At 36.3% G+C, this 19014-nt stretch overlaps 1 protein-coding gene across 3 annotated transcripts in view; it reads right to left on the bottom strand.

Moving 5' to 3' along the window:
• Positions 1 to 18562, bottom strand: part of FIGN (fidgetin, microtubule severing factor) — a 119405-nt gene extending 100843 nt beyond the window's left edge. For 2 of the 3 annotated variants that reach the window (XM_023529726.1, XM_011358409.2), the window contains exons 1-2: positions 17612 to 18562; positions 16668 to 16837 (exon numbers count right to left, since the gene is read on the bottom strand). Coding sequence is in view for 1 of the 3 variants with exons in the window: in XM_011358409.2 (XP_011356711.1) it covers positions 16668 to 16692 (25 nt within the window). In the remaining 2 variants the exon portion in view is untranslated. The remainder of the gene's footprint in view (positions 1 to 16667; positions 16838 to 17611) is intronic. The other variant, XM_011358415.2, reaches the window with a different exon arrangement.
• Positions 18563 to 19014: the final 452 nt, after the last annotated feature.

Below are 19014 nucleotides of genomic sequence, written 5' to 3'. Positions count from 1 at the left end.
CAACGTTTCAACCATATCAAGCTGTAACCTTTCTTGAAATGTAAATGAATGGTTTAAATGAGAAGATTAATAAAGAAGGGATGTTCCAATTGCAAGCATGGCATGCTATGTATTTTTAAATTTGTCTATGCCAGATGCTGTCAGTCAGAACAAAAAACTGTCCAAGCAGACAATCTGTGCGTCTGAATGTTGATCATGTTGGAAAGTACAGGGGGGAGGGGGGGAGTGTGTCAAGGATTCATGGTCCTTCATCTTTGCAGTAGAGCAAACACGTCTCTCAGTATAGCGACAGACAGCTGCTTCCACTTTCTAATGTGCCCTAACTTAGATCACTGAAAGAATTGTCAGCACTCAGAGAAACACACAAAGATAACACAGCCAGCTGCCATGGAGGGGAAAAACAGCACAGCTCAGAAGAAATGGGATTTGTTCCATTTGCATGATGCTGCCTCCCCTGGGCCCCTTTCTTTCAAATCCAAAGCACAAAAGACAACACTTAACATATTTGCTTAAAGATGACAACCTCATGTTGATTTCATTTGGATGTAACAGTGTCAGGATTACAGATATAAGAATATATTATATCTGTAACAGAGACTGACAAATGTACCCATCAGTGGAACTGTCTGATTCATCTGCTTATACAGCCATTTTACCATCCCAAGGGTGCCATCTAAGTAGTAACTTTAGAAGACTGAAGGTCTAATTTTATTACACCACATTTCAACCTACTAAACAATATTATTTCTAAAATAGATCATTTTTATTGGAAGTCTCCCTGATGAAAAATCCAGTAGACAACAGAGAATTTATGAACTGTATGGGTCCTTTGAACTCAATATACTACCCATTTTAAACAACTTTTCTTGCTGTATGGCAAAATCCCACTGTCAAATAAGTGAAAAGTTATAGAAAATATGTATGTTTTGAGTGTCTAAGTATATTGATATAGTAAACAGATTTGAGAGAGAGAAAGACTGATTATATGAACAACTATAAAAGCGGGCCTTACCTGGTCCATTTGAATAAATTCTTTGTAACCATTTACTTCTTTCTATTCCATTATATGTCTTCCCTCAATACAGCCTCCACACTTCAATAGCAACTATATATGAATAATCATTGCCTATCAATATCTTTTGGACATACACTCAATCTGATCTCCAGTTAAAGTATTCTTTAGGCAGGGGATAAGAGAATGATTTAAAGCTACATTGGCTAGCCACTGGTCATTATAATATATACAGCTTAGAAACCATGATTCTGATCTGAAGACTACATACTTTTACACATCTTTATTCTATATGACTTTACAGATTTTTACTTTTTAAGCAAATAAATGGACATAAGATGATGTGACTGAATTGATTTCTTTGCATCTACATTGCTTTGATTTACTTGATTGGAATTATGGGACAGAATAGAGACATAGGAAACAGGTAGAGAGAAAACAACCATTCTCTTCACATATGAGTACAAACAGACATATGCACACATATACTAGCATACACATAAATGCCTGGGCACATTCAGCCCCACAGCCCAAACAACTGACTTCCCATAATGAAATGCTGGCTCCCTATGTTCCTGCTTTGTCCAAAGGCAGCTCTACTGCATGTTGCTATTTACTGGCAACAGTATAATTCACTCATTTGGTCTTGTTTTATAAAATACAGTTAAATGCTGTATGTGAAATTTCTGCACAGCAGATGGTTACCAATCATTATTTTGCATTTGTTTAGTGTCTAGTAAGAACAAGAAAAACTGTGGAGAAGTGATGCAAAGAAAACTAGCAGCATGAATGATAACCCAACCAGTGCCAGAAGATGCATTAAAAAAAATCACTTTATCACACGGTATGTGTCAAGGCTATATATAATATACATAAATATAAATATATTATATATGCTATATGTAATATATAAATATAATTTTGAGGGATGAGGGAAGGTTATTCACCCCATCCCCATCCATAAAGGAAAATGCCATTTGAATAATTTATTTTATTCCTTAGTATAAAATCATCTAAGGTTTAGTCTCTCTATATTTTTTAAGTGATCAAAGTTTCTAGAAGCAACTTATTATAATCGTTAATGTTTGTCATCACCCAAGCTGAAATCACTTTCTTTACCTCTAAGTGGCCGAGTTGTCCAACAGAAAATGGGAAATAGGAGCCATTTGTGGACAAGTGCACATGCACAGAAAATTAAGCTGTAAATATCTGAACCAGGTTATTACTGGAATCTGGAAACATCTGGGGCTACAGAACAAGCCAAGCCCCATTTCCACAATGTCCAGGTAATTGCTTAAATGATTTATACCTTACTGTTTCTATTAAAAACGTCTTTAAAGAGAAACATTTGTAGGCTCAGTTCTGCAATAAAAAGTGGTATCTGATTTCACTGTAAAAAACGTTGTGGAAGATGCTACATTTCTTCAAGGACATCTGCATGACTAAACTAAACCTCGGACAAACACTGAGTGCTAAAAGAAGGTGTGGTCAGTCACTCAAGGAAAACCACCATATCAGGATAGCAAATTTTAAGCAGCTTATTTTTTATTAGTTTTTATTCTAATTAAAATATTTCATTTTTAAAAAGTCTCTTTATATAGATATGACAAATATATTCAAGCCATACATTTCAATATCCATTTTCACTTTCAGTTTTAACTAATTTCTCATAAGTCTTATTTACTGAATCTTCGATTGAATATCATGCTGAACTCATCCCCTAAGGGTCAAATAAGTGCCACCTCCCAGATAGACCTGGGCAACTTACTTACGAATCTAGAGCAAGATTTAAATTGGCTTACTTTAGATGGTGTCTGTATAGAGTACCAACTGATCCACTTAGAATGAAAGAGCTATCAATGCCGTCACCTGTTTCATGGGTTGCTCTACTGAATACACACACGTACACATATTCTTACACACACACTCAGAGTCACACATACACACACTCGCTGATGCACGCATACATACACCTGTATTTATTTGAAATAATTTTAAGTTTCGTTCCAGATTTTAAGCCAAGAGGACGAATAACTTCATATTCTTTAAGAACTGCTAACAAAAAAAATCGATTACAAAAAACTGTCAATAATGCTTATGAGGGCTAGAAAAATAGAGGGGACAAGAAAGTAAACTATTAACCACTGAATTTTAACCATGGCTCATATTTTGTGGCCACCAACTTACATTACTATTCTCTCTAGAGAATCACCCAATTTTACTCTCTGAAGAGGACTAAAGGAAAAATGGACGACATTTTAGGTGTGAAGAATCTGCACAGATATTTTTATTTTAGTATAAAAACTCCACAATGTCTTGATGGTAAGCCAGGTAGAATTTTAAACACATGTTTTTTAAATCTTTCTTTGATTTAGTTTAGTTTTGGCAAGTTACCATCATCAAGTTTTACAATTTATAGTTGTTATTCTCAGTCTCGTGGATTTTAACCTGTATTTAAGCAATTTTAACTTGCTTGAAGTTTTCTGAATGGTTTCCAGAAAAACAGAGAGCAGATTTAACAAAGGAACTAAATAGATTGTTGCAGTCAAACTGCAAAAATGCTTTTGCTACTTTAAAAATATAGTTTCACAATCCTTATTATTTAAACTACAATGTACTAGCTTTACTACTGAAACTCTTTGATGAAGATGTAGTGTTTGCATACAATTTATTAAGCAACACTGTCCACTTACTTAATAGCATATCTTTGTAATAATCTACGTTCAACAATCAGCCCTGCAGATACTTTCTCCTACACGGATTACATGAAATCAATCTAGATTTCAATATGAAGTTGTAAGATAGCATCTTGAACTTTTCTGATCTAAAGAGCCCAAATTGGAAGAAAACTACTGAGCTTTCAGGAGAGGTTATAGGTTTCCTTAGTAAAATTGTGTTATTAAGAGAATAACAATAGAGCCTTTGTTTTTTCTGAGTTCTTTCATGAAGCAATATGCACAAGTGTTTTCCTCTTGTACATCTATCTTTAGGTTCAAATACACTGATATAAAATAGAAACCTTATAAAAAATACTGTTGACTACAATTTCAACATTTGATCAACTTGAATTTTCCTTGGAACATTTTATAATGCTATTTGTTGTAACAGTGATATGTTTGAGAAAGAAACTGACCCTTCCACAAGCACACGACCCAAACTGGTAATGCAACTGAACCACTAGAACACCGGGCCACTGAGTGTAACCCCAGCTAAATTTTTTACTGCCCACTATTTAATAAAAAATAAATTAATAGTGTTCAGACACTAAATATAGAACAAAAATATGCCAATGAAAATATAATCAAAGACATTCATAAACCACAGAGTCAACGAAAGTTATCATATCAATTATAGATCCACTAGTTTGTATCTCACATCTTATTGCCATTTAAGTACTACCATGTTCCCAAAGAAATCTCTCCTGAGTACCGCCAGGTAGATATATGCACACTGCCTATTTATTGGAGAAAGAACAAAATAGAAAGACATGCCTTATGAGGTGCCGATTTCCCATGTTCAGCAAAAGGCTAAATAACCAACTGTCGACCAACTCTATGCTGGCAAGAAGTTGATTTGGAGGTCTCCTCATAAAATATTTTATGATTCTGTACTTTCAAATGTTTCTGATTGCAAACACACAAGGAAAAAAAATAACTATGTAGAGCATAGTGATGTGAAGCCATTTGTTACTGCCTATTATCAAAATAGACTATAGATTTTTGTTTTGTAAGATTTTTAAAGATATCATTATAATGTTCTGTCTTTATAAAATAGTTTAAATGTTCTCCCATCGAGAGATATGAAAATAGAATAAATGACCATAAGCTCCTTTTCAGGTATAAAATTATAAAACTATTTTTCAGGGTTATAAAATCTTTTTTTGGTAATTAAATTACATAAAGAATACAGAAATTCATTTTTAATGAAACATACAATTTTAATGTATCTGTTCCTTATGTATTTTAAAAGCATCTTCCAATTTTTTTAAAAGATTAATAAAAGATTAACCAAATAACAGTCTCCTGTGCTTTTATCAATTCAATTCACCAAACATTTATTGAACATCTATTATCGGTCTTGCACTGTACAGGCAAGGAGGACATTAAAAATAAAAAAAAAAATGAATTAGATGTAGTCTGCTCTCAAGAAGTTTACAATTTCAAAAATGAGGAGCACTAATGCCCAGCAATCTATAGTAGAAGAAAGATGATGGCACATGACTAAAAGGAGGTTTTTTTAAGTCATTAGGGAATATCAAAAAATGTATCCTGAGTAGGGGGGCTCAAGGTAGTTTTCATAGACGATTTAACATGTGAGGTCAATATCAAAGTCCTGGTAGAATTTCAACAGGTGAAGGGCATTCCAAGGAGTAAAAAGAAGATGAACAAAGACTAGTGAGGGATATGGTAGAGAACATATGGAATTGCTTCTAGTTTGATAAAGATCCAACTTTCATATGGATCTATAATTTGTATGTATATATTTCAAACGTTTTCAAGTCCCTAACTCCACTACTGCTTAAGTTAATCTGCTTGTCAGTCAATTTCTTTCTCTTACAGGGAAAAAGCATTGGCTAAGTGATACTCATCAACTCGCGAGATGTAAGAATTGCTGACATATTACTTGCAACCAATTAGTAAGCATTTAATGAATGGTTACCATCCCTCCTAAAGGGCTTAACAAAGTGACAAATGGTCCTTGAGCTTCATTCATTGTTTCCAAGACAATTTCTGGAATTTCTTAAAGAAAAAAAAAAAATCTTCATCAGCCATTGGCCACCAGCAAGGTTCCAAGCTAGTCAAGCTCACTAGTCTATTACCAAGCAGTCGTGGATTATACAGGACTGGGGAAAAAGTCTTAACAGTCATCAGATCAAGTCGCCTTTTATAACAAAGTAAACTGAAGCTCAGAGAGGTTGAGTGACTTACCAAAGGTCACAAATACGATAGATTGTTGACTTCTGCTGACATTTTTCTTCATCATTGTCACTTTACTGAGGTACTCTTCCAGCATGGTGGCAAGGTTCTCAATATTCTTCACAAATTATTCTTGAACTTTCGCCAGAATATGAACTATCTCTAGTCATATCAATTCTAAATAGTTATCTCTATTTTTATGACCTCGAACCAGGAAGAATTTTTTAAAAGCAAAATGTTTACGATCTCATGAAATGTATGAAATTTTGGTTCAGAATAGTGGTTCTCAACCCCACCTTTACATTAGAATCACTCGGTGAGTTTGAGAGAAATTAGTCATCCCCCAAAATTGCATTTAACTGGTCTGAGGTAGGGCTTTGGCAAGCTTTTGTTTGTTTTGTTTCAGTTGGTAAGGTACAGCAGCATTTACAGAGTAAATATAAAATTTATCAATCTTTGTTCAAATCAAATCAAATCATACATCTATCTATTTTAATGACTTGAACTCCTGTAATGACAATAAATGCATTATTTTTCTAACCAAACTAAATATATTGAGGGGAAAAAAAGAGTCTGAATGATATGGGTCATCTTTAAAGGCATGTATACATTTTATACTTTTTCAAATTATGGAGGAAAGGGAGAGGGGAATATTTCTTTTAATTGAGGTAATCGCAAATTCTATATATTCAAAATTTGATATAGAACTTGCCATTCATTGTAAAAAAGGAAAATATAAATTGTTTAGATAATAGTTCTACATGCTATTTAATGTGTACTAGTCACTAATTCCTAATAAATGATCAGTTTTCTCACATAATTTTATTAAGATTTAATTTTTAAATCACCAGTATCATTTTTAGCAATAGTCACATGAAAACTGTACTTACCATTAGCTTTCCTCATCGACTTCCCTAATTTCTTTTTCCTTAGCTATTTCCCAATTCCCACAAGCTGTCCTTCACCTTTTGTTCATGCCAAAAAATGCTGTTATACTTTCCTCCCACTACACAGCCGAATATCCTCTTAATTAATGCAAACTACCTCCTCATGATCTAAACAGCATATTCCAGTGGCTCAAGTGAAATCTGATTTTCCAGCTGATCAAGTAATAACCAGTCCTACAGATAAATACTAAAAAAACAAAAACCCAGCCCTTACAAACAGTACACAGGTATGGGTAAGACGAGCTTAGCAGCAGGAGGATGGATGAGACAACAAGGTTCCTGATGAGTTTGCAAATAGTAAAATAGAAAGAAAACCCTTTTCTCCCTGGCCCGAAGCACAAGGACAATTGCAGAGTTGACTGACAGAAAGTATAGATAAATACAAAAAATATATATATATATTTAGGTATACATATGCATTACAACTATACATTATCAACACTTCCCAGGTGATAGTTTAATAATAGTGGCATCTGGTATAAAAGGGTATATTTCAAGGAAACAGAATTATACTGGGGTAAAATTGTAGATTTTTGCCCATCGCTATGAACAAACCTATACCACATGTTGTACTGTTCTCACTGGGCATTTTTTAAAATAAACAGTAAAAACAATTTTCCCTTTAAATCTTTTTTATTTTGATGCTAAACCAAAATAAAACGAGACTAGAATTTTTTTTAAAAAGCATTAATGCATTGTATGTACTCACTGAGGACTTATTAAAAGAATAAAGCATGATAAAAAAAAACTTTCGACATTAGATTTTTTCCTACTTTAACTGCTTAAATGTTATTGATAGAAATTTCACACCTACATTAAAAAAATAATAATCCTCAAAGGGATTTTGCATATGTACTGAATTTTTTTTCTAGAGACACTAGCTCAGTCTAAACATCTTTCTCTGAATAAGATTCTTTACTACTATACTATCTTACCATCCATAAGTAAACTCATAATGATGTCCAGTTGATTACTACTCTTAGAATTATATAAAACATATTTTTCCAATTAGGGAACACATCATATTCTTAGTACATTTAAAATCTTCCAGAGAAAGAACAAGTACTGTTCACATACACATATAAAATTCCAAAGCTGGTGATATTTTTTCCTTCTAGTTTTTCATACAAGGATATTGGCCATTCAGGGTCCCCACATTTATGTTTGGGTCATATCAGTATTCCCTCAAATATGCTGCTTAATCTCCTGAATAATGCAAACGAAAATACCTCTTTAAAAGAGAACTTTGCCCCAACACTACTGGCATATACTGCAGAAGTGGGGCGGGGGGGATTAGACCCACATCTTTTGTAAATTGGGCCTAAAATTGACTCCAGATTTGTGACTCATGAATGGAAAGTCAGTTTTAATATAGATGTGCTTCAAAAAGTAAAAATGGCTATTATTCTTAACAAGTTACATATTGGGTATTATTCTTTAAAAATGACTCATAAAATATCATTTTAAGTACTTAAAGTCATGAATATGTTCTACTTTTTAATCTCTGCTTAAATGTAATTTTTCATTTTCCAGGAAAAGATACATTTTCTAAGTAACCCCGTTAACCTAATTACTCATAAAGAAATACCAAAAGCGTCCCTGACATCGATACGCTCACAAAGAAATGTATCTGTGCACATGCACAAGAGCATATTTCATGTAGATGATCAAAACTGTAATTTTCACTGAAAAGATTCCTTTAGATCCGTGTAATTCTTCTCAGTAAAATTTATCAAAAGCACTAATGTTTGGAAACAGTAAGACCGCCCTATCCATATTATTATTTCTTTATCCACATACTCAAATTCAAAAGTATTAACTTATTAAACTTAAAAGAATAATAGTACTCTGTTTATTTAGTAGTCTTTGTTTGATCTTAAATGGGGATTGTAATGAAAATGCCTTCTATCTTAAGGGAACCTTTTATCCTACTCAGAATAATTATCTTGTAAGATTAAAATCAGTGAATCATACTTAATTAAGGTTTATAATTTAGCATCATTCAGGTATATGATCTAAGAGAAAGAGTTTACAATCTTAACTTCAATTTGAAATGGAAAGGAAGAATAACTGAATAGAGAGAACTAAAACAGCTATTTTGGGCATACCAATGCACTATATTGACACATATTTACCTAGATTCCTGGTTTAATACTTTTTAAAGCCAAACAATATGAAAATACAACATACTGAAGGATAGAAGAAGGTGAGAGAAGGGTCCCTATTTAAATTGTACTACAGAATCTGGAGATAAGTTATACAACATAGAACATTAAAAATATGCACTGTGATTAACTACCTATTAAAATATTTCAAGTTTACAAGGCCTTCAATCCGGAAGACTCCTAAACTGTAATGTGAATTTATAATTAAATGGAACACTGTTGTAATAGTTATTTCCAAGCCTCTTTTCTTTAAAGTACATATCAGCTGAGAGAGTAATGCCTTGCTATTACACAGGGCAAAGATTTTTCTCCTTAGAAGGTCTCACGTATAGTATTTCTCTCCACGAAGTCTAGCAAGGCATTCAAAATAAGTTCAGGTTTTTTTTTCTTCCTCAGAAATATCTTTAAAGCCCCCCACCCTCACCCCAGTCTTGGATTACATAAAAGAATAGTTACTTTTCCGAGGTCTTTGATATTTCCCTTCCTGGCAGAGTCATCTGATGTGAGAAATATCTTTTGAAAATAAATGGTGCAACTTCAAGTGCACTCAGATCCATTACTTGCTGGACATTCCATCATATCTCAGTTTTGATTTGAAAAAGCTGCTTGACTTCAAAATTTAGTTTTAGGTATCTCAATATGAAGCTTGATCTCATTGAGAAGTATCTTGGGAAGCCACAATGTAAACGTTTTGTCCAACCATCAACACAGAATGTTCACACCAAAGGAGAAAGGAGTCATAAATGGTAACTGCTTTGTTCAGGGAGAAGAGGGTTATTCCAATTCAAGAGCAGAAACCAAGTTCACGATTTGAACGTAACATACTGCAATGTTAATGTTACTGCATAAAAGAGTTACTTTTCATCTTTACCACAGCTGTCACCATGTGTTTATATAGCTAAAATGCCACTCTCTAATGTCAAAATATCAATACTGCTACTATTATAATAAGATAATTATTTTTGTGTTTGCTCCTCTTCCCTGCCTAGCACTCAATGAGTGGTGCTTTTATTTTTTAATGGTCAGAATTTTCTATGTGTTTAGATAATTTAAAATCTTAAATTTAAAATATTTATGTGACTTGTACTTGAAACAGGTGGGGTTAGTGTTGGTACATGCCAATAGAGAAACTCCCAGGTTCTTTTACAAATCTCACTAAAATCCATCCTCCTGCCCAATCGCCCCATGTGTAGGGAATACATGTTCCGAGTATGTATCTGTGCGCAAACAATCACAAAACAGTTTCTTTAAAGAATATCTGCACAAAAATAAATGTGATATATGGGAGCACATATCAAAGGGCAACATGAGATAAAGAAAAATATTTCAGTCACCACTTCATGTATAGAAAGAGCAGAAGATACCAAATGGTCCATTTTCCCATCTATTCTCTTACTGAACAACCATTAGTATCTCTTTAGACAGAGGGACATGGAATAATTGTGGAATAGTCAGTCTCCAAGTGAGAAACTCAGTGACTTCTACAAAGCAAGCCCTAGATAAAAGTTTGTGAGTCGTGACAGCAGGGCCAGCTTCATTGTGCTCTGCAGGCCTCCAGGATCACCCGAGAGAAGGGCCCTGGACTTGGTTTAATGCTCTGCTGTTATACAATCTCGAATTCTTAATAATTTTTGAACAAGGTGCCCCACATTTTAATTTTGCACCAAATGCCAGAATTGCATACTACGTCTCAGGTGAAAGTGACAATGTGTGATGACGGTAAAAATAATTCAAAAGAACAGCAAAGAGTTTACAGCAACATCTAGAAACCCATGGTTTCACATTACACTATTTAAAATTTTTATTTTGAATGGCACTGTTTCCGTGAATAATATTTCTTCACAGACCAAAGCATGAAAGTAGAGGTCACTCATTCTCAGATGAGTTTACTGTTATATGTATATGGCATTTAATCAATTGTCAGTTCCTTAAAAAGCATCCAGTTGACATAAGGCAAACATTAGTTGAATCAGGAAAAAAAAGATTTTTCTTGATGGGTGAAGTAAAATGCAGTTTCTGTTCTCTTGCCAGCAATATATCCTCCGCAAGCGGAAAAGAATAAATATACAAATTACCAGCAGAAATCAAAACTCATAGGAAAGGAACTTTCAACATTAAGATACCGGAGAAAAGAAAACACATTATAGGTATTGTACATTATGCATTCTGCAGTAAGAAAACCTTCTTTGTAAGTTATATGTTACTAATAACAATTAATAGAAGCTACTCATGATATAAAAATGAGAACAAAATCCTAACAAGCTGCAAATTTCCAAGATTATAAAAGATACTTCCTAAAAAAGATCTCCTAACAACAATATGCATACTTAAGCTGGGTTGAAGGGTAAAAAAAGTTTAACCTTGGGCCTTCGTATGTATTAAATCATCATTCTACTTTCAAGATCTATCAGTTTCAAAAATGATTGGAGGCAGCGATACTCTCACTGCTTTGTGAAAGTCATAGTAGCTCAATTGTAAGCAAACATATCCATTTATACATATATTTAACATAAATACATCTGACTTGAAATTCTCCTTTGAATTTACTGCTTCTAATATGCCCTGAAACGACAGCCCACCATATGCAATGTTAAGGAAAGTGTCAATATTCAAGCAACAAGACAACAAGCAGATTTGTTGCACAAAATATGTAAATATTTATTAAAAGAAAGTGCCATATGATATCTCATGTTTGGATGGTTTCTGATCACCTATCTTTTCTGCCACCTCAGTGTCTCGGCTAAGACTACCGTCAACAGGTACCGTAAGCATGTGCTGTGCTGAAGCAGAGCTTCCTGAACAGGCACCTGTGGTGCTGCCCTAAGGAAACTTAGCATACCCACCCGCTTTTGATTTGCTTCAAACTTATCAGTACAATTTATTTTTACCTTATTCTTGCCTACTCCTTATTTCTACTATCTGCATTCCATGCAGTAAGCATCCCTCAAGTACAACTGCTATTTAAATAACATCAAAAATATCAAAAGGATCAGTAATCAGCAGTCATGTTAAAGCAGCTGTGCCTGAAATTTCTACTATAAGTTACATAAAAAGTGAATGATAAAAATTCGTTTAGATAAAAAAGAAATAAAATTACAAAATTCAACCATGAAAAGTACTTGCTAAACAGGCATTTGTTTTCAGTCTTCCAAACAAATGTTTTTCTTATTCAATAGACAAAAAATTTAACTAGAATCTGTGTGTCTGTGAGAGAGGGGAAAGAGAGAGAGAGTTAATTAAAAGGTGAAATAATTTTTGGACTTACAGTCTTCCAAGTAGTACCTAAAAATAATTTCTAAGTTCAATTGATTTTAATAAAACATTAGCTTTTGTATATCCCAAAAGGAAGAGACAATTACATTAAGTATTTTTAACTGAAAAAAAAAATGCAGTTTCTTCTGCCGTTGATTTATTCTGGTTTATCAATGACTCAAGATAAAAAAGCAGATATGCTGATGAATCAAGTCTTATTGATCAGTAGCATACATCAATATTTCACACAAATGTCTGCAGAACAATTTCTCCCAAACCGAAATTTATAAATCAATTTAAATTCCAGGTAATTAAATTTATTAGCTCTATAACAATAAATGTGGTACTTTATAAAAGAAGTGTGTATGTGAAATTCATACTCAAGTATATATTGATCAAAGGCAAAAGAGTCAACATTTCTATTAAACCAGGGTTCTAAGAACAAACTAGAAAGTATAAAACATAAAGACCTGCAATTGTTTCAAATGTATCTAGCAATTCTGCTGATTTTGGACCATTGAAACTGATTACTTAATTAGGCAATCATTCAAGGCATCCAAACACAGACAAAAATAGGGACTCATTAGCATAGCCGTCTTCACCTTGAGATACAAATTTTGCAAAATGTTGTAGACACTTAAACTTTTAGGATCTGTCCCCATGTTTAAACTAAGCAAAATATTAAATTCTAAAAGGTGACAGCCCAAAACTCATGAAAAAAAAAAGAATTTACCAATAATGATATTATTCATTCGTCTTTTCAAGTAGCTAATATTTTAAACTATCTTAGAAATCTCAAGTTTTACACAGATTTTTTCTATAGATTCTTGGAGGTACGACTTGTTTTCTCCCCTCTGCTCATATTTTTGTGCTATCTAAAAGTAATTAATGAAATTTCTTCTCTCTTGTACATCTATCAGAAGTACCTGCCTACAAAAAGGTTTTCAAAGTTCCTGCCTAACATGAATAAAAACAACAGAAAAGATTTTCTATTTGGGGGAGGGCGGGGGGGGGGGCGGGAAACAGTACTGAAAACTTAGCTGCTGGAGTTTTTGATATAACTAAAGAAAAACAGTGTATGTTTTCACTCAGAAGATATGAGAGACAATTTTAAGAATCTCACCGATTCGGTACAGCCAGGAGAAAGAAAACTATTCTCTGTTTTCAAAAAAAGATGGTTCCTGAAATAATTTCAAAGAGACCCTACAAACTATCTTTTTAAGAGAAGAGAAAAGCAAGTCAACTCACTCGTACAGCTTCCAAACAGAAGTCTTACTCTCTTCCAGGAAAACAACAATGAGACTTTATTACCCTGCTATGATTCTTTCATTTCAGACATGATTAATTAGCAAGTATCACACTTCCCAAAACTCCCACCACACTCTTTGTGGTCTATCACTAGTTGTTGCTAGACCCGTATGAAACAGCAAGTAGCCAGCCACCAGCAGTATAGGTATCCATGAACTATATTTCAAAGAAACACTTCTCTCATATCTTTGCCTCCCAAGATGAAGTAGGCTGCTTTTAACTGCTTTCACATACACACACAAAAAAGCAAACATTTTTTTTTTAAACTTGGTCATTTTCTTAACAATACCTTTTAACATTTGAATAACACATGCAGCATATCCAGTATTCAAGAATACATGGCATATTTAACCTGTTACCTACCTATATTTTTAAGCTGAAGTTCCGAAAGCCTTGTGAGTCTCTGTAGTTTATATTGATAACCATCCACATACACAATTAATAAACAATAGAGATGATGTGAGCAAGCATGTTTTGGGAAATGATTCTTATAGGGGAAAAAAAATAAAAATACAAACGTTTCCTTCCCAAATAAAAGTGAATATGTCACACATGTAAAGAAGATAGGAAACAGACATAAAGTAGTAAAAGACAGGATGAAGGGAAGAGGGTAACTCTAAAATTTGAATGAATGAAAGTCCAATTCTCTACATATTGCTCCAAACTACTCTTTCAAAATAATTTTTCCTTTTAAGTAATCTATTTTCAAAACATCCATGTGAACCAAAAAGCTAGCCATAACTGAATGTACTATAAATATATATTTAACAACCGGGCATTTATAATGGCTGGGGTTTCTCCTTCAGCCTTCCAAATGTTGTGTCCAAAAAACTTTACACATAATATGATACTAATAAACATATCTTTTTGGTTCCTGGAAACATTTTTTTTTTAATCTACTCTGGTCAAAATATCCTTGCTTTTTTTCTTACGTATTAAATTTAGGATCAAAAACATCAAAGCTGCTTCCACCTCAGACTTAACTTTTAGAGGATCAATGTGACAAGGCAGTCCCTGATAGATGTTTCTCTTGATAAACGACTTGTTCAAAAGAGACATTGTAGCTTTCATTTCCTGACCACAACACACTTTTAATTTGCAACAGCAGAGCTGCCAGAGTGTGAGCACTTGCCCACTTTCCAGCCTTTTAGGTTTGTAGCTCTGGTTCCTTTAGGCCACACATTTGAGACAAAATCTAAAAATATTCAGAGTAAGAGAATTACAAAATAGGAGCCACTAATGCCACTTAATACATATACACAAGTGTCTGTTTTATAGATATATATATATAAACTTTTTCTCCCAGAATTCTAGTGTGTGATAACAAGGCTCCTGAGTGAACATCATTTGCTCAACGGGCATTTAGACACTCAGGGAAATAAATTATGTGACTATTATTTAATAGTAAGCAGAGCCTGGGTGGGGGGCAATTTACACACTTAAATCTGCTGTTAAATGTCATGAATTATATAATTGCCTAATCCAATGTGTTTTTTACATGTTATTGCAATGATTATTATCACTACTACCCAGAAATCACATTTAAGTATCAATATGGTAAACAGTCAAACCATCCAATTTCTGCTCTCAGCACATTGTCCGAGCTCCGATTTAAAATTTATAAATGTAATATCCTCCTCATCACAGGCAGCAGCCCAATCTGCTCTGAATATATATTACAGCTTTAACATCACAGAGGGAAATCGCCCATCTGGCAATCCCATTCGCTCCAACAGCTCCGGGGGAAAAAAAAAAAAGCTGTGCTTTCTCCTCCTTAAAACATTTCTGAGGGCAAATTATGTGCATCTAAAATAAACAGTCTTCTTATTGATCGCTTCAAAGTCAACAAGTTCCAAATGCAAAATTCAATCAAATCCCTCCTATCGTGTAAGAGCGGTGTGTGTTTAGCTCAACAGTCGCCAGAGTCCAACCAGAAGTGTATGTAGCGCAGCGGCTCTTGTAGTCTCTTTCCTTGTATTCACATTTGTGTTATAGGAGAGCAGTAACCACGGCCACATTACAGACCCCTGGCAGCTTTGCCCCACTATTTGTTTCTTTCATATTCTCCCTTTCCTTCTCTCTCTCTTTTCAGGGCGAATGGTGCTGGTGGGAGTAAATGTAACAACAACAACAGCAGCAACAACAACAGTTTAAAGTGAGCATATCCTTTGGTTATGCAAAATACTTTTAAGGTCTTTCTGTTGTTGTTGTGCCCTCTTAGTCTTAATTGAATATCACAAAGTGTACACACGACATGGTCACAAGAGCTATTGAAAACCCCCTCTCACTCCCTTTATCTGACCTTTTTATTTTTTTTGTAAAGAGGAAAGAGCGATTTCAAACAAAGTCAATTTCAGTGCCTGATTATTTAATTCTGTCACAGGTTAAAAGTAAAAAGCGCTGACAGGCAGACAAGTGAATGGCAAGCAAAGGGAAAAAAAAACTGCCACTGTTCCTTAAAAGGCATTAAAGATTTTAAGCAATCAAAACATTTTTAATTTTTCATGTAAAAGATATTCCTTCACTCACTCACTCCCCCCAAAAAAACACACACACTCAGAAGAACTGATTACTCCACAAAGTGCAATCATTGAGAGAGCCGATAGTCAAATTGCGTTAACAGATTGAGAAAAATTCATCCAGTTCTGTGTGTGTACATATATATAGATATACTTTCATTAGTAAGCAGTCTTTCCCCACACTCCCGCCCTCTCCCCTCTCCACCCAGCCTCCTCCCCAAAAAACCCCACACTGAGTTTAACTAATTTACATACCATTTGACTTCAATGGTTATATAGTCCATTAGTAGTAATATGCAACTTTGGGATAACAACTAAAACTGATCAAAGTAGACTACAGTAATCTATTAATCAAAACTAAAATATATAAACAAGTGATAGCAAGAATAAACAAGCGTTTTGACAGATTAAAATATGCATATATTTTTAAAGGAATTATATATCATGAGCATCTGTTTCCCAAGCAGAGTCTTCAATGGTTCTATCATGCTATTTAATTTGTCTTTCCTATTTAGATGCAAAGGAAGTAAATTCCAAAACTGACATACCATAAACACTGGTGCTACTGATCATTTCTTGCTGGCAGCACAAAAAGCTGAATTGGATTTCTCACAAGCAGGAATTCCAAAGGTTGCTTTTCATTAAAGCCACTTTTCCTCTCAGCTATCAAATGTCACTGCCTTGAAACGTGGGCCCTTTCGTCAGGTATTCATTTAACCTACATGCATATAATTAAGGGGGAAAGCAACATCAACAAAAAGGGGATCTCAGATCACAGGAGAAGAAAGAAAGGAAAAAAAGCACATGACCAGGAATGCAAGTCCATGTCAATTTCACTCACTCCCATTGAAACTAACAAGAGCTCCGGGGAGGACGGTAATAGGATCAGTGGATTGTATATACCATTAAATTATACATCTTTCTCTCCCGTTCCTTGCCAACAATACGCCCACCACGCTGTACCCCCTCCAAGATGATGTGCTTACATTTTTCTGCAACCGATCTTCTGACATTTTCACGTTCCCCCAGCCACGGGATTGTAATTTAACCTTAACTTTTTGTGTGTGCAAGATTCTTATTTACACTTCTTATTTACTTAGAAGTTAGTTCCCGAAGAAAGTCTAGCCCCACCCTAAGGCTCCGCTTTCTTTTTTTTTTTTTTTTTTTTGAAGTAAAAAGATAGTCATAAGTAAGCCCAATATAGCGGAAAACAAGATTCTTGCCATCGCGAACTCTTAATCCCACACTATTGTTACAATGATTAAGCAGCAAAAATATGCATTATAATGTTTCAGGGCTACTTTGTACAGAGAAATTAGGCAGCAGGTTGGCGTACAGAATAGAAACCAGTGAAAATTAAATTTAATGTTTACGGCAGAACTCGAAGATCTCTTTTTATCACAGGTCTTGGATTTATTTATATTCTTTAAAGATAAAACAAACAAAAACAAAAATTTAAACAGATGGTAGAAAACTACGAAGCTCCTCTTACCTGAACGCACGGAGCGAAAAGCCGATAGGTTAGCGTAGCATCGATCCGATGTGTTTGCTGATGAATGGAAGCTAGGGTTAAGTGAAGGTGCCTATGATTTGAAATCATTCCAAGTTTTTGAAGGGAAGACGGACTGCAGCCTCTGCCATGTTGGAATTTCAAACCCAAAACAGCTGCTTGGAAGGAGCCAGCATGCCAGAGGCTGGGCGCAGGCGCAGAGCGCCGCCGAGCCAAATTCAAATCACTTTCACACTAAGAGCCAAAGATCAGTTTTCAAAGGAGAGAGGGAGAAAGAGACGGAGGCTGCCGTGAGGGAGAGGAGACGGGAGGCAGTGGCGAGAGGCGGGCAGTGGAGAGAGACGGGCAGCGGGAGGACCGGGAGGGAGAGGGAGAGGCGCACGGAGCCCGCGGAGCTGGAGGGGGAGAAAGGGAGGCGGGAGGCGAGCGGGCGAGCGAGCTAGAGACGCGCCAGAGATTCATGGGCAGGGAGGGCTCAATGGCCGCGCCGCGCTGGCCGGCCGGCCGCTGGGGTCATGTTACACGGCCCGGGCCGCGGCGGCCGCCCAGCCTCGCCGACGCGCTCGCGCGGCCCGGAGGGGGCCCTGGGGTCATGATTACGCGCGCGGGCACCCGGAGGTCTCCCTGCCCGCACTCCCGGGCGGTCCAGCCTGGGGAAAGGGGAGCAATGCCTTGAAGGGAGGGGGCCTTTCTTTCCCACGCGTGGCCGGCCGGCCCCTGCACTCCGCAGCCGGCCTTGGAGGGCCCCGGACAGGGTTGCGCGGCTCTCTAGCCCGCCGGCCCCTCCCTGCCCGCTCCCGGCCCTCTCGACAGCTGCGGCCGGTCCACCCTTCCCCACCCCCTCGACTCCGCGCACAGGACAAGATCTGGCCCTGAGAGCCAGGCCCTCACCCGCACTCTCCCCTGGGCCCCTGGCACCAGCCAGAAAATGACTTTATCTGCCAAGAAGAGACAACTTCGGGGGGGGGGGGGGGGCGGAGGGGAATCCGAATGAACCAGTTCCCCTCCCCCGCCTCCCTGTGAATAAATAAAATCATAAGTGTGTCTAGGTGTGCGGTCCACTCGTGTTCCCTGGCTCCCCTCCCTACCACCCCCAGGCGGCTCCGGCAGGGGAACGCAGCGCCTTGGGGGCCCCCGGTGCGGGCTGCCAGCGCGCAGGCATAGACGTTAGGCTTCTGCTTTCCCAGCCCCCTTCTAGGGAGCAATCTGGGGACCCAGGAGTGGAAAGAGAGTAGGGGCTTTGTGGTGCTGGGAGCTGAGGAAGAATGAAATGTGCAGTTGAGTGTGTTGCTCGCATCCCAGGGAGCAATGCAGTGCTGATTGTCTGTTGCTGAGATAGCCTTTTGTTCGGAACATAAGGTTTAAGAAACACACACACGTTTTCT

The sequence above is a fragment of the Pteropus vampyrus genome, unplaced genomic scaffold (genome assembly GCF_000151845.1).
Source record: "Pteropus vampyrus isolate Shadow unplaced genomic scaffold, Pvam_2.0 Scaffold2, whole genome shotgun sequence".
Classification (NCBI taxonomy): domain Eukaryota; kingdom Metazoa; phylum Chordata; class Mammalia; order Chiroptera; family Pteropodidae; genus Pteropus; species Pteropus vampyrus.
The sequence above is the reverse complement of the archived record's forward strand: the minus strand, read 5'-3'. Positions and strand labels throughout refer to the sequence as shown.